Source organism: Pyrus communis, chromosome 11, assembly GCF_041283825.1.
Source record: "Pyrus communis isolate YQ-2024b chromosome 11, ASM4128382v1, whole genome shotgun sequence".
Taxonomy (NCBI): Eukaryota; Viridiplantae; Streptophyta; class Magnoliopsida; order Rosales; family Rosaceae; genus Pyrus; species Pyrus communis.
Window position 1 is genome coordinate 4646139 of NC_142575.1, and position 15264 is coordinate 4661402.

Here is a 15264-nt window from a genome sequence, read left to right on the forward strand (position 1 = left end):
TGGTCTGTAATTAGTCTTTTGGTTCAAAAGTAGTCCCATGGATCCAGATCTGCATATTTTTATTGGTAGCCGACAACATCGTGGCCGTTGATTAAAAGTAGATGCAAATCGTGCGGCCATTAAATTTTTTAACTTACACAAACGGCGAGGCGTTGTTTAATGGTTTCCAGCTGGTGCTTTACGTGACAACAGCTTGTGATTGCCCAGTAGTCTGTAATTAGTCTTCTGGTTCAAAAGTTGTCCATAGATCCAGATCCGGATCATTATGGGGAGCATGGGACCACAACATCGTGGCCGTTAATTTAAAGTGGATGCCAATCGTGCGGCTATTAATTTTTTTAATTTATTTCCCAAATAGCAAGGCGCTGTTTAATTTTTTCTTACTGCTTCTCACAAAAAACGAGGCGTTATCTTTTCTATGGGAGTGACACGTGATACACGTGGCAATGTCAGTCGATGACACTCACTAATTAAATCACCAACACGTGAAATTGTGCTGTAACTGTAAGTAAACACTAATCAATAACTTTTATTAATATTTCATTAACTATTAATAAACAGGAAACTTCCTCTCCTCTTCTCCTCTTCGTTTACCGGAAAATCACGTGACAATCCCACCTCTTCTTTTGAGTTGCAATTATATTACCGGAAAATCAGGTGAAAATCACAATTGTTTTGAGATTGTAAATTTGTAATTATATAATCATGTGATTAACCTTTGAATAGTCTTTGTCATTCAATACTACGGTCTGATGGTATTCCTCGTTACTTGAAAGTAAGAGGTCTTAGATTCGAATCTCGTGAATGACAAATTTGATACCAAATTAAAATACCTATTATGTGGATTAACCGAACATCTTTTTTGTTTAATGTAAAAAATATCAATGTACTAAAAAAAACTTTGAATAATCCTCTGATTTCACTTTTAAAGACCATCTGGGAACAACTATTGAAACTTCCTATGTCCTCACATGGGGGATGGGTCACTTGTACAGTCCACATGAACAAGAACAAATTGTTTTTTATTTTATTTTTTATTAAGAGACGAACTTAATTAAGATACAAGTTGTGGTGCTTAAGAAAGATTGACCTCGTTAAAACTTTGTTTGATGAGAATACGTGGGACTAAACCCCGAACAAAGAAAAAAGGATAATTCTCTTTTTACTAACTTGACGTGTCGTCATTTTTAAATCTTTATATATTAAATTTTTTTTGTCTCATACTTAAAATGAGAATTGTGAGATATTTTCATTCTCCTATTAATCTTTCTGTTAAAACCTCTAGTAATGCATCACGTGGTGTCTACGCTTTATAGCCCATGTGAACGTTAAAAAATTAAAAAAATCTATAGCTCATGTGAACATTAAAAAATTAAAAAAAAATTAAGAATAATTCTCACTTTACTACCTATCCTGAAATTCCAACTTTTGAAACTTTCTATGTGCTCACTTGGATTGGGGATGCCGTCTAGTGATACATAAGTTGTACAGTGCACATGAACAAGAATTGTTTTTTTCTTTTATTTTTTAATTAAGAAACTTCCTTAATTAAGGTACAATTTGTAGTGGTTGAGAAAAAGTGACCTCGTTTAAAACTTTGCTTTAGGAGAGTATGTGGGATTAAAGCTCGAACAAAAAAGAAAAAACTTAATTCTCATTTTAGTATTTCGAAATATCATGATTTTAAAATTTTTATACATTAAGTATTTTTTCATCACAACCTCATAAATAAAAGTAAGGATTGTGAGACACTTTTATCGCGACTATGCGGGACCTACCGTGCCATGTTTTTGCATAGTCATCGTCTAGTGGCATACCATGTCATCAATTAAATTAGTATTTGACAAAAAGACTAACGGAAGTATGAAAGTGTCACAAAATTTAAACTTTAGGTATGAAAGTGGGATGGAAAAAATATTAAGTATGAAAGTTGGAATTTCATGATACTTTAAGCTTAAGGTATTAAAGTAAGAGTTACCTATAATTTTTTTTATTTTTTTAAAGTCCACGTGAGCCCAAATTGATAGGTGGCACCTAGTAATTGTCCACGTAAGTGCAACGTCACGGGTCAACGAAGGTTTCTTACGGAACTAACTTATGTATGAAAGTGCCCTACAATTCTTACTTTAGCTTACAAGACTGTGACAAAAAAAAAACTAAAATGTATGAAATTTTGAAAACTACAATATTTCAAGGTAAAAAGGTAAGAATTACCGGAGAAAAAAAAATTACCACAGCTCAAAAGCCAATTTCATATTTACTCAACGAGAAGCTGAGGTTGGAGACTGATAGCTTGATGTCGTATTGCAACGCGCATTCCACTCCTCATTCTAAACTCTAAACATGAGTCATTAACGGAATAGAGAATGAGTAAGTTGTCGATACCTCCTTAATTTGGCAATTAATCTCTTCAATTTGGGATTTTCTTGTGTTTGTATTCATAATTTGACAGCTTACATTGAGCAAACAATTAGATTTAGTTTGGAGACAAAACCAACTTTTAAGAGATTTAGAATTATCATTCAAGATATGGTCAAGAATGTTGTATACAAGGCGCTTTTCTTCATACCGGAAAAAGACTGCTATTCAAAATTTGGCTTCATTTTCCACAAACATCACGAACTAAGCAAGTATGCAAGATCCATTGCATCCAAGTAACTTGGGGAGCTCACTAGTGCTTAACCTGTTTCATGGCTCTTCCAATGCACCATTCGAGTACTCCTCACCAGCAACACCCGATGCTCCATTTGATAACTGGCTTATACTATTGGAACTTGAATATTTTGAGTATGTGGAAGCAGGGTTTCCCCATGAATTATGAGTATGTGCAGCCGGGGTACTTCTTGTCACCTTAAGGTGAGCCTTCCTACCCTGCAGTGGAGCAACAAATCACATTATCTATTAGTCTGTCGTTTAAGGACGTCACAAATAAAAACTAGGGAAATGTCTACTATTTGAAAATATGACGGATAATTACCTTTCCCATACACTTCTCCAAATGAGGAGCAAACCTCCCATCCATGATAGACCGACCGCAATTCATGCACACAAAACACTTCGCTATTCGATGACACTCAGATGCTACATCAACAATAATCGAATCGAGGAGATCCCCAAAACATGAGATGAAAGCTACAACCACAAGCCAACAAATTATGACAAAGCAAGATATCTACAACTTACTAGTATAGAACCACTTAGCCATTAAAGTCATTAGAATAATGTGTGATTCCAAAAGTTCAGAGAATAAATGAATGTGAAATCATCTACACATGAACAAAATGCATTAGTAATGTGTGATTCCAAAAGGTCAAAGAATAGATGAATGTGAAATCATCTACACATGGACAAAATGCATCTCCTTGCAATTTTTTTTTTTAATTCTTTCATTGACGAGACACTATTCTAAACTACCATAATTTAAGAGGTGGAGAATACGAACTAGGCTGCAAAGGGAAGGCATAATGTCGTAACCAATTGGCCTAACCCAAGTCTCCATCTCAAAGCATCTAAACCCATAACAACTCAAAACCCACAAAAATGTCCCAACCCATTTCTCAAACAAATTCAAACCAAAAGTTCAAAATTCTTCAACTTCTTCCGGGTCTAAAAGCAAAATGAAGCAAAATGAGCTGCTTTAAATGTGAAGGGGAAAATACTTTCTTCATTTGGAAGTGACATGGCGGAGCTAAATTGGTTTTATAAACCTACCCAAAATACAGCGCGAGGGTTGCACTACCTTCACAGCGGTACCAAGGGCTTCACTGTCGGAGGGAAGGACCAGGGATTGCCTGGGCCTATCGTGGCTTTCTAAAACAAATATATATATTAGGGAATTATGCATCTTTGTATTGCTTCAAGTCCAGCTTTCCAAGTTTCAAGCATAACCCCATCTCCCAATTAGCTTTAATATTTTATCCATCTCCTTAACAGAAATTAATAGCATTTAAAATAAAGCAATATTTCGCCTTTCTTTGAATAGAAAACATTTAATTTTAAATATGAAAATTAAAAAAATTCCCCTTTTCTTTTTGAAATATCATACATTTTATAATCCTAAATTCGAAATCTATTCAACAAAGAAGTTTTAAATTTCTTTGTTTCTCTATTGTTTCTGCTCTATTCTACATATTACATGAGAGTTATCGTTTGTAAAGTTTTTATTTATCGCATTGAGTTTAATAGTATAGGCAATGGGGTTATAATAAAACGATTTTAAAATATAAAAACTCGTCCAAGACAATTATAATTTTAGTGAGTACATAATATTATATGTGCATATGTTGTTTTAAATATTTGATTTTGATATATATATATATATTAGCTTTGTAAATACCATCAGCTTAAAAAAAATTGAAAAAAAAAAAAAAAACCTTTATGAGAGGCCCCTCCTCATCAAAAATTCTAGTTCCGCCACTGATCTTTAGGTACCTTTTTCAGTCTAATGAATTTTGTCTTATGTTTTTTTATGTTTTTGATGGTCTTGTTCTTTCGGTTTGTGGTTGTCATTACTTGCGTTTGTGTTTGAGATGTGCTATTTACAGTATTACCCAATTACGGATTTGTAAACATGTCGTCAGAATGATTAGTTTAATGTTTAGGATTTGATTGTCTACATTTTTTAGCAACATTTTATCCTTTGAAATTCCTCCACAACCCCCCCCCCAAAAAAAAAAATACAAAGACAATTCTCGCCTTCGCCATTATAGGCATACAATACAACCAAATTCTCCTAGTTGTGGCGTTCTTGTTCGTGGTTCATACAAAAATTTGTAAGAGTGTAACAGTGATTCAGATTCGTTATTTTCGATTAGGGTGTCTTATTAGAGTAGCTTTCAAATCAGTGCGAGTCAAGTGAAATCAAACTACATAGGAGCTAATTTTTTGTATAAAATGTATTATGAATGATGTGACCGGATGACCCTGTCAAAGTTTTTCTCCCTTTAGTAGCCTTATGCATCCTCCGCTGATCTGTCGAGCATTGATCTGATACTTGCTTCTAAAATTAGTCATTTTGGGATTTAGAGCCAAGGGTTTTATTGAGTTTTATTGGGGCGGGGCTAGAGAGAGCAACTTTTATAGCATGAGCTCACGGCCATCATGACGTCCCGTGCCAATAATACAATCGTAAGTTTATCTCCAGACTTTCATTTTGTACATGACTTGAGACGTGAGTGAACTTCAGACATAAATTAGTTTGGCAAGCCTTGAACTTATTCTATAAACATGATCAAGCTGCATACATACAGATGATAAATACATCTCTAATCCAACGTTCAGTAGACAAAAAGAGCCCTGTATCTATCCAAGTTATACCTTCCCCTTCTAACTTCTAAGTTGTCAGTTGACTGGACTGCCAACATATGAACACCGACACCGAAGCTCTCCCCTTGTACGTCCAGAAACAAAAATTCAGGGCTCGTACCATCTCTATGCAACTACGGCCGGTTAAATACTAGACACTGCACAGCTGACCACATTTATTTTGATCATGTAGCGTGAGGTGATTTAGCATAACTTGGATTCCTTTTGTTGATATCCTCCTCCGCTTGTACTGCTTGTAGTACTTACGAGATACTTTGTTGCAGTCAGCATCCTCGAAGGAGGAGAATACTGGATTGCTCTCACCTGGGCATGGTCTACTTTGTTTACCTGCAGCGTTTCTGGTGAAAAATAGGAGAGTCAATAGTTTACTCTTTTATTCAAGTAACTTGAAGATCAAGTAAACTAAAATTAACGGTTGGCGTGCTATAGTGTGATTTTCCAATTTACTTTCTGTTATTGGCCAATATTATTTACTGATCGTATGATGGATCCGAATAGCTTCAACCACAATCTGATACTAGGTCATGATTTTTAGTAATGAAGAACAATAGAACATTAATGCCGCGCGTGTTCTATTTTTATTTTCAATATTCAAAGTATAAAGTAGGAAGGTGAGACATACTCTACTCCTTGGCACGCAATTCTGCCATCCTCAATTGGTTCTGCTTGATACACTTCAGAGACGGTAATGGACATATCAACGTCAGTATTATCACGACTTCCACAGATATCACCGTAAAGATCAAGCACGGTTCCTGCGAAACACCATAAAAGAATGTGGACGCTAGTTAATTAGTCTGGTAATTATGGATTTCATTTTGTTCGGGAAAAAAAAAAGAAGAAAAAAATTTGATCATAAAAGATACTTTTTAATGGCCTTGCTTCAGCTGGAGCATTCTTGTTTAACAGTTTCTGACACATAATGGTACCCTGAAAATCAAGGAAAGTATAATCCAGAAACTTTAGCCTCTCGGAAGGTGTCATCTTTGAGAACCCAAATGATGTCGTCCATGTGTTTAGCACGCTTGGTACGGCGGGTAAAACCAATCTCTCCACACCTAATTCCATAAGCATCTGACAGAATAAAGAATTTGGAGGCAATAATGAAATTAAGAAAATGACTTTCCAAGAAGGAACACAACAAAAATGAAACGCGCAGGAACATTCAACACGTTACCTTTTCAAGCTCATCCATTAATATACGACACATTCCAAGCCGACGATATTGAAATCTGGTAGCAACAAGAGGTACTTCTGCCACTTTGTCTCCGAAAATCCTTTGATCAAGAAACTACCAGTTTAGAAACAAATTACTTGTCCCACAAAGCTCAAAAATTTTCAACTAGCAGCTAATTAAAGCTCACCTTACAGTAGCCGCAGTGATTAATTCATCATTTCTCTCCAAAAGCACAGTATAGAACCCTCGGAAGTTCAGGCGATTAAGATCTGACCTGGAATATTCCAGAAACTGGCCTTAGAAAGTGAACATATGCCTCATGTGCTAAGCTCAAATATTAGCAGTATGTTAGCAAGTCACGAAAGCAAAAGAAATTGTGACGTTGACAGTAAGAATTTCCCACCCTCTACTGAAGATGACATCTTCTACAAGATCTCTCCTGGTAAGAGGTTCCTTAACAGGCACAAAACACTCATGCATCACATCAAGAGCAACATTGAGCTTGCTATAACACTCCGTCAAGGCATCATCAGTATCATGTTCATCGGTAGCATGGGTATCACACTTGTTGAACTTCAACAGTGACCAAGATAGATTGTCATCACCCACTGGAATTTGTTTTCCTAAACGCTCGTCTAGGTTGAAAGATATCTGAAAATTTGAAACAGTCAAATCAACATCACATGGAGAGAGCAAGTAGCTCGTGGATGGAACGTTAGAGTAAATAAGATCCATAATTCACCTAAAACATCTGACACAAAAAAACGTGAGACTGAGCTTATTTAGAATAATTTTGATTGAATTTAGAAAGGTTAAAAGCGATACTTCTGAATTTTTCGCAAATCAGGCTAGGAAACAAGCAACTAAGTTCAAAAAGAGGACTGAAAAAAATTGATGGCATGTTGGGATACCTTTTTACAGTTTTTGCTGCAATACCAGTTTCCTTCTGGATCACTTTTGTTTTCTTCTGCGCCTCTTTTTCTCAGGCACCCTTTGTGATCTACAACAAATAGGGGAACACTAAAATTACAAACTTTTTGAAGATGTGACGATGTACACGAAGTTCACAGGCATGCATTTTCTATAACAGGTGAAACAGATAACGGTCATCCTACATTTATGCTCGCATTGACCACAGGTGAGAACATAATTATCATCCACAACAGACTCTTTCTCTTCTTTAAAGTTCTTTTGGCCACAAATTCCACAACGGCAAGATGAACAGAACCAGTCACCGTCTGGAACAGCCTGCAGAAGCAAAAACATTTAAGACCAAGAAAAGAAGTCAAGAATCTCAATCATTTTTGTCAAAAGGATAAAAAAGAGGAAACGAAACAATACACAAAGTACTAGAAATACTCGAGGAAAGCAATCTACCTTCAAGCCAAGGCATTTTTTGTGAAATGATGATGGACATTGATCACATAAAATTAGGTCACCACCAAAGTGACACACAGTGCAAATGTAATCATTCTCACCTCGGCACCAATTACCCTTCATCCTATCACGTGGTTGTTTTCGGAAGTTCCTCTCCCTTCTTTCATGCATAATTTGCACCTGGCAATCTAAGAGAGACCTACCATCTTCCAAGAAAATATTGGCATAAGGTCTGTGGTTACTACTGCCAGCGTGATGCCCAAAGGAACTAAGAGTATACACCTCTGTGCAACAGCTGCACCTGATCCCCTCACGAGTTATCTTCCCTTGTTTCATTGGATGACTATCCTTTGTGCTCCGATAATTTACTTTTTCCCTTGGAGAAACCATGTTATTGTCTATCAACCAAGATAAGACATTGCGAGGATTCTTGTGTGAGGAGGTTGCTTCCTGCACCCGTTTGCTTGACCTGAGCACACGAGTTGGCTGACTACCACCCAATTCATCTCTTAACCCATCCAAAGCTCCAGATCCCCTTCTCCTTTTGAACTTTGGAGGGTTGGCACATTGATCCTTTAGACATCTTAGTTTTTCATCACCTATTAACTCTGTTGGTCCGTATTTTCTCTTTTTTGGGCATTTTCTACTACCATGAACTTTCACATTACCAATCTCCACAAGATTACTTGCCTGTGACATGCTAACAGTATCTCTAGACCAATTTTTGGACACAGTTTTCGATGGTACCCAGCCTTTATGATTAACCAAATTACTTGCTGTAGAGCATATTCTGTTTCTAGTGGACTGGCCCTCATCTTCCTCAATGACATACATGCATTCAGCAGGTCTCTCTACAAAATCTCCATCCATACAGCTTTTGCATGCACTATAAAGTGTAAAATGCACCACTCCTTTGGGTGATTTGTAGCACAAGTTCTTTGAATTTCTACTTGCGTACAAGAACACCCACCCAACAGCTGAGAGGTGCTTCTTTGCTTTTGATACCATTTTTCGTACTTTCTTCTTCGTTCCCTTGGCCATTGCATGGTTATAATATTCCACAACTGCTTCGTGGCAATATTCAGGTTTGTAAATAAATTCTTCGTGGTAAGAAGACCCTGACATCTGAGGACAATAACTAGGATGATGACTCTCTTGTGGTTGTTCAATGAGAAGAGTCTGTTCTTCTGAACAATGCAAACCCTGGGTTGCATCTTCAGAGATTGAAAGTGTATCTCTCTTGGGTTTCTTCAACTTCTTGCACACTTGAAAAAGAGAGTACTCGTATTCTCCTCTGTCAGGACACAAGTACCGGTATCTGTAGTTGCCCTTATCAATTGCAAATTCCATTTTCCACCCCAAATATTGAAGATACTGCCTAACAGCTGTCACTTTGAAATTAGAACGCTTATTCAAATATTCATCAACAGAGTCAGGGCAATATATAGCTTGAGGGTCGAAAGGTAGCCAATTAAGGGTACTTTTGCTTCTGGAATTAAAACTACGAATTCCACCATTTCTGATACCAGAATTGACACAAGAATTCCCATCAAGATTAGAAGGAAATGCTGACAAAACCTGAGGTAGAACAGACACTCCTTTATTTTGGAAAAATATATTTGAGCACTCCAAACTATTCATATCTGGTATGTCATCCCCTGCCGCAGAGATCAATTTAGCCAAATAAGATTTCTTGTGAACCTGCTGCGCGGAGGCAGAGTCTGGATTAATAGACAAACCCCCATCTACATCTTGTTCATCAATAAACTCAGCATTGCAGTTCAGTACACAGTTAATTACATTCTTGAAAGTATCTTCATGACCAACTAATGGATCTCTATACAGCGGGTTGTGGACAGGTACAATAGCTGAAGAGTCAACCATATTTTCTTTAGGATTCATATTAGCATCAGAGGAAAAATGAGCTGACTCCAATTCTACCTGGGTTTCTAGTGACAAGCATCCTGACTTGTCTAAAACACCTAATAGTTCATCAACTGTGATGCTTATGTTATCATCAATGACCTCCAACACCAACTCTTCCCACAGATGTCTCATTGGAGAAGTCCACTCCTTGACATTCTCAAATCCCTTTTTTTCTCGAACATCATACCAAATTTGCTTCACAGAAACAGCAATGTACCTCTCGTTATCATATTTCTCAAGCAACTCAAGCAACACCCAAGTACCGCGTCGCTTCCAATTCTCAGTAACCTCATCCCAGTCGTGAGTAATTCGGATAGTGTCAATCTGAGCATTTAATTCATCACCCAAATCCGGGAAGAAGATCCTTCTCTCCTCCGAACCATCTTCATGATCGAAGATGACACCTTCCCACCAACCGTCCTCATGAAACACATCCACACAGAGTCCATAGGGAAGGTCCCATTCCCCTGGCTGAATGTGAGGTGGCGTTGGCCTTATACACCCGCGATAGTTACTCCCGTTCCCAGTGAATGAACCAATGCCATCCAAAATGGGTGAAACAGACACAACATCAACCAGATTACCAGACTCATCGTCACATAGAAGATGTTTGTATTGAACTTGACGATGACCTTGCTTATTGCATGCAATGACAATCCCAGGGTGCCATGACCCCTGAAACCCAGCTTCTACACTCCTCACCTGCAAAAGTTGATATTTTTACTTTAAAAAACAAAACCTGAAATTACTAATGAACAATTTCCCACATCTACACTGAATACCCCCAATAGAAAACATTAAAGCAAACTACAGAATGAGGTCAACCTCCATTACCTTACTGAGAAATCAAGATCAAACATTGCATAAATGGCGAAACAAACCGAAAGAAGCCATAGATGCTCAATAATAATGAGAGTAACATTAAAGGCAAGGTAGCCACAATCAGTTTGGAGAATTTGACATGAATCCAAAAGCTAATACAAAAAAAGAAAAAGGCTTTGTCTTGAACCCAGAAATTAATTATAAAAAAGCAGGAAAAAAAAACAAATCAACAGAAAGGCAAAACAAAATTTCCCAAAAGAGACCAGCAAAAAATTAAAATTAAAACCAAATATAGAAAAAAAAACAAAAAACACACCCAAATTTTTACTTGGATGCTCTACCAGGCCAAATCAGTCTTTCAATCTCAGCCGTTTAAGAAAATGCATTGGTTCCCAGATTGGACCACATCATCTACCAGTCTTCTTCCCCACAAAAACAAAAATAACTCAAATAAAGAAAAAAAACCCATTTTACAGAAAACCAGTGCAATCGGCCACCATGCATGCCTCTTCGAGTCCAAAACATTCAACAATCAGCTTAATTGACTTCATAAACTATCAAAAAATTCGAATTGACCCATAAAAAAAATCAGAAAATAAAAAATCCCCAAAATAGACGAGAATCACAGCACAAAAACTCGAATTTCTCAAAAACCCAGAAACAAAAAAGCTGGAAGAAGGTGGCATTACCTCAACTTGGGCACCAACGAGAAGCTTTCGTCGATTGTGAGTCCTGCGTTTTCGTTTTTTGGGCTCTTCGAGCTCCATGACCGCCATTGAAGAGCCAGAGAGAGAGCTGATGGTTGAGAGAGTGAGTGAGAGAGAGAGAATGCTTTTTGGGTTTTCGAAATTTGGGAAAATTGGAAATAAAAATTTCACTGGAAATTGGAGTCTCCCTTCTCTCTCGCTCTATTGGGCTTATCACTCTCTCTCTCTCTCTCTCTCTCTCTCTCTCTCTCTCTCCTCGTATTGCTTTGGCACCAAGTAACAGACTCAGAACTAGAGACTGAGACTCTGATGCTCTGCCACTGCAACCACTATAAATTTCTCTGTTCCCGCTTTAATTTTCCTCCACGTCATCTCCGTGTGCACGAATTTCTGACGTGGCGGCATTCCATTTGTTTCGTCGTTCCATCTCTTTCGTACCGGTCCTTCTCTAGCAGATCAATTTCGGAAAAGATGGATGATCAGGTGCGGTGAGGAGCACGGTGGAAGGGTGTGGTGTTGGCCCGTCAGTTTTGGACCGTTGATGTGGGAGTTATGGGTTAGGGATTCTCGCCATGAGTCTGTGGCCGTCGGATTGACTTGCACGGATTAGGGGGTCAGGGGAAAAGGAAACAAAAAAGGAGAGGCATTGACTGAGAATGTTTTAATGAAAATCAAAGTCTACTGGGGTCGAGAATCACAACTTAATGTTTTCACATAAATAAAAATCAATTTGGGACAGTGGGGATATAAATATTTTGCGCGTTCCCTTTTTGCATCCTCGATTATTAATTAATATGTGTTAATAAACATTCTTTAATTTTAATTGTGTTATCATAAATTTAATACGTGTTAATTAAGATAAAGATCACGCACAAAATGAGTGCAGAAGATTTGAGCGTGTTGCAGTTTAATAATAATTTTGTTCTCTTATAATCAATGGATATATCACATTTAACTCATACAACTGAAAATAACTTGTTATATTTGTGTTAAACATGTAACTTATGTAGCTTACTTATAATTTTGACACCTGTCGACTAACTCAACAAAAAAACTCTAAATAAAACGGGAAAATAATAAAATAAAAAAGGAGTAGCCGAGGTAATTGGTACTCTCCAATTTATTATTCTCCCTTCCAAAAAAAAAAAAACAAAAAATTCAAAACCCATAAACTAGTTTGGATGTTAGGTTGTATGCGCTAGGTCTTGCGGCGCTGCATCGACTCTGACGACAGCCGCCACCTGGGCCTCCGCCACCCCCGACGAATTCGATCCCATCCATCACATCTCCCGCGTGATTCTCCCGGTCAATGCACCTTAGTAGAGGAAAATAAGACTTGTTTCGGTCCATGTACTTTAGTAGAGGAAAATCACCCTACAAGTTCAATTTGAAGGAATTGGATGGAGGGAGAAAGGGGGTGTTGTGACCCTAGGTTGCACGCACATTCTAAAACTTGAAGTGTCGGAGTGTTCAACACATCGACACCTTTCGGACACGACTTGGACACGATCAAGATAGGCATGGACCTTTTTGTAAATTGAAAAAATATTTGGGGGCATTTTAGAAATATTGAATACAAAACCTAAACGAGTCCCCGACCTGAACCTAGTTTGTTGCTTAATTTATTTAGGAAAATGAGTAATAATTTGATATATTATGAATTCGAAGTATTGTTTTTAATATATGTAATATTTATTATATTTTAATCGTCGTGTCCTAACTGTATCTGTGTCCTTATATTTTGAAATTTGTTGGGTCCCCGTATCACCATGTCGCGTGTCGCCGCATCCCTGTTTGTGAAACATAGGTGTTGTCGACCGGTGGTGGTTTTCAGGATTGGGTCTAGACTTCTTATTTTGTTTACCTTTTGTTTTTATTTTTAATATAATATTCAAGACATTTGACAGAGTCAAATAGTGTTACATTCTGAAACATGTGTCAAAAAATTAAATGGACTACAAAGATGCCATATACAAAATAAGTTCAAAAGATTTGAACTCATTTCGTGAACATAAAAAACAAAGTCTAACAATTCTCAAATAGAGAAATGCTAAGAATACTCTTTCAAAAGTGATAGATTTTTTAGTGTGATCGGAACACGGAGTGGTACATCATATGTCATTATACAAATGGTGTGATATGTGTGTTAAAAAATTAATAACTTAAAAAATAAAATTTCCCACCACTTATATAAAAACACATAGTGTACCATTTGTGTTTCGGTTACAATGAAAATTTTCTCCTCAAAGGTGAGACTTTTCATAGACTCTCTAACACTTCACGCTTTTGACACAAGATTTTATACGTTGGCATGAAAATTGATGTTAAACTGTTGGTGCTAAAGAGTTCATAAAAAAATCGCATTTTAAGAAAATCCGCTTAGCATTTCTATTTCAATTATAGTCATACGAAGACTGAACTTTGATGTGTAGTCAAACTCGCTTATGTTTCATGATGTTTCCATGTTTAACATGCGGTGGAGACCATGCATATGACAGGACTAAGAGTTGCACAATAAATAAATTTTGTGAGTGTACAACAAATGTGAAACATGCATCAAGGCAAATATAGGAATTGCATGATGAAGCTATGTTCCCTCATTCTATAGCGCATGAAATGCTTAATTTATCTTATGATAAAAAAATTCTGTTGGGAAATTTAGATTAAATAATTTTAGTAAAGGTTTTAAGGAAAGCTACCAATTTTTTCTCAATATATTTGGATTAAGCCACAAATTGGTGGCAAATACACTGTAAGCATAGGAACATTTATATTTTTGACCCATTGCACATAACTCACAATCTGGTAGTGTCAATGCCAGAATTTATTGTCGAAAATTTTCAAGTCACTGTTGAACAATGACCAATTAAACAATATGTAAAATTTTATCATCTTCAATTCTGTTTTGTTTGCGAATGTATATTTTTTGAGATGTATACACAACAAAATGAGGGGACTTATGAGAAAATTCATTACTAAATTTAATCAACAAGACGCAAAAAAATTTGATCTGCCATAAACGTGGTAACATTGAGTGACGAAGGAAAGTAGAGTGGCATGCATCAAGTATAATTAATGTTGGAAAAATACACAAGGGAAAAAAAAAAAAAAACCACTCATTATAAGACATACCTCAGAATTAACAAATTTCGGATTACTGTTTCGTTCCTATGATCTTTTGCTTGAACTACGAGTGAAAAAGTAATCATGATGAGGATTCGGTTGTATCTAGTCCAGTTGGTTAGATTGCCTATATACAAATGTTCTCAGTTGTTTTCGGATCAATGTGTTACCCTATAGGGTCAACAAAGAGAGAGAAAACCATTTTAATATTGTGGTTGGAGAGGGAGCAAAAAAAGGGATATGCCCCGAAAATTCGCAAGAATATTTCATTTTGATTTTCTCTAATTACTACAAAAAAATTAAGAGATATTTACTTAATCAAACACCCTAATTTGAGTTAATTAAATATTGTGATTTATTTAATTGAATAAACAAATCCAACAATTACATATAAAGTAAACAACGGCCAATTGCAGAGTTGAAAGTAAGTTCATAGCGTGTCCAAATTAACTTTAAATCGCGACACTTCAAACTACATGATCTAAATGATCTAAAGTGAAACGTTATCCAAACTACATGGACTAAAATCATACTTTTACCAAAATCTTAAATAATAAACATCAAAAGCATCTCCAACAGCCTTGCTAAACAAGGTTGTTTGGCTGTTTTAACGAAAAAAAATCACAAAATCTCATTTCCAAGACGATCAGTCTCTCACTAGATTTAGCATGAGGAAAGAGAGAACTTAACGGAAAAAAACAAAGAAAAGGGTGAAGGGAAAAGGAAAGAGAACTTGACACAAACACACAAAAAAAAAAAAAAAAAAGGAAAACTAATGAAAATGATTTGAAAACTTTGAGTTTTAAC

The 15264-nt window shown here is 36.5% G+C and overlaps 1 protein-coding gene across 1 annotated transcript; it reads right to left on the reverse strand.

Annotated features, from left to right (window-relative positions):
- Positions 1-5192: 5192 nt before the first annotated feature.
- On the reverse strand, positions 5193-11597 carry LOC137743171 (PHD finger transcription factor). Its single transcript, XM_068483064.2, has 10 exons — positions 11317-11597; positions 7880-10507; positions 7618-7750; positions 7414-7502; positions 6906-7153; positions 6690-6776; positions 6503-6602; positions 6192-6399; positions 5948-6080; positions 5193-5663 (listed from the first exon to the last, which is right to left on the reverse strand). The coding sequence occupies exons 1-10, from the start codon at positions 11401-11403 to the stop codon at positions 5456-5458; spliced, it is 3921 nt and encodes a 1306-aa protein (XP_068339165.2). The 5' UTR covers positions 11404-11597; the 3' UTR covers positions 5193-5455.
- Positions 11598-15264: the final 3667 nt, after the last annotated feature.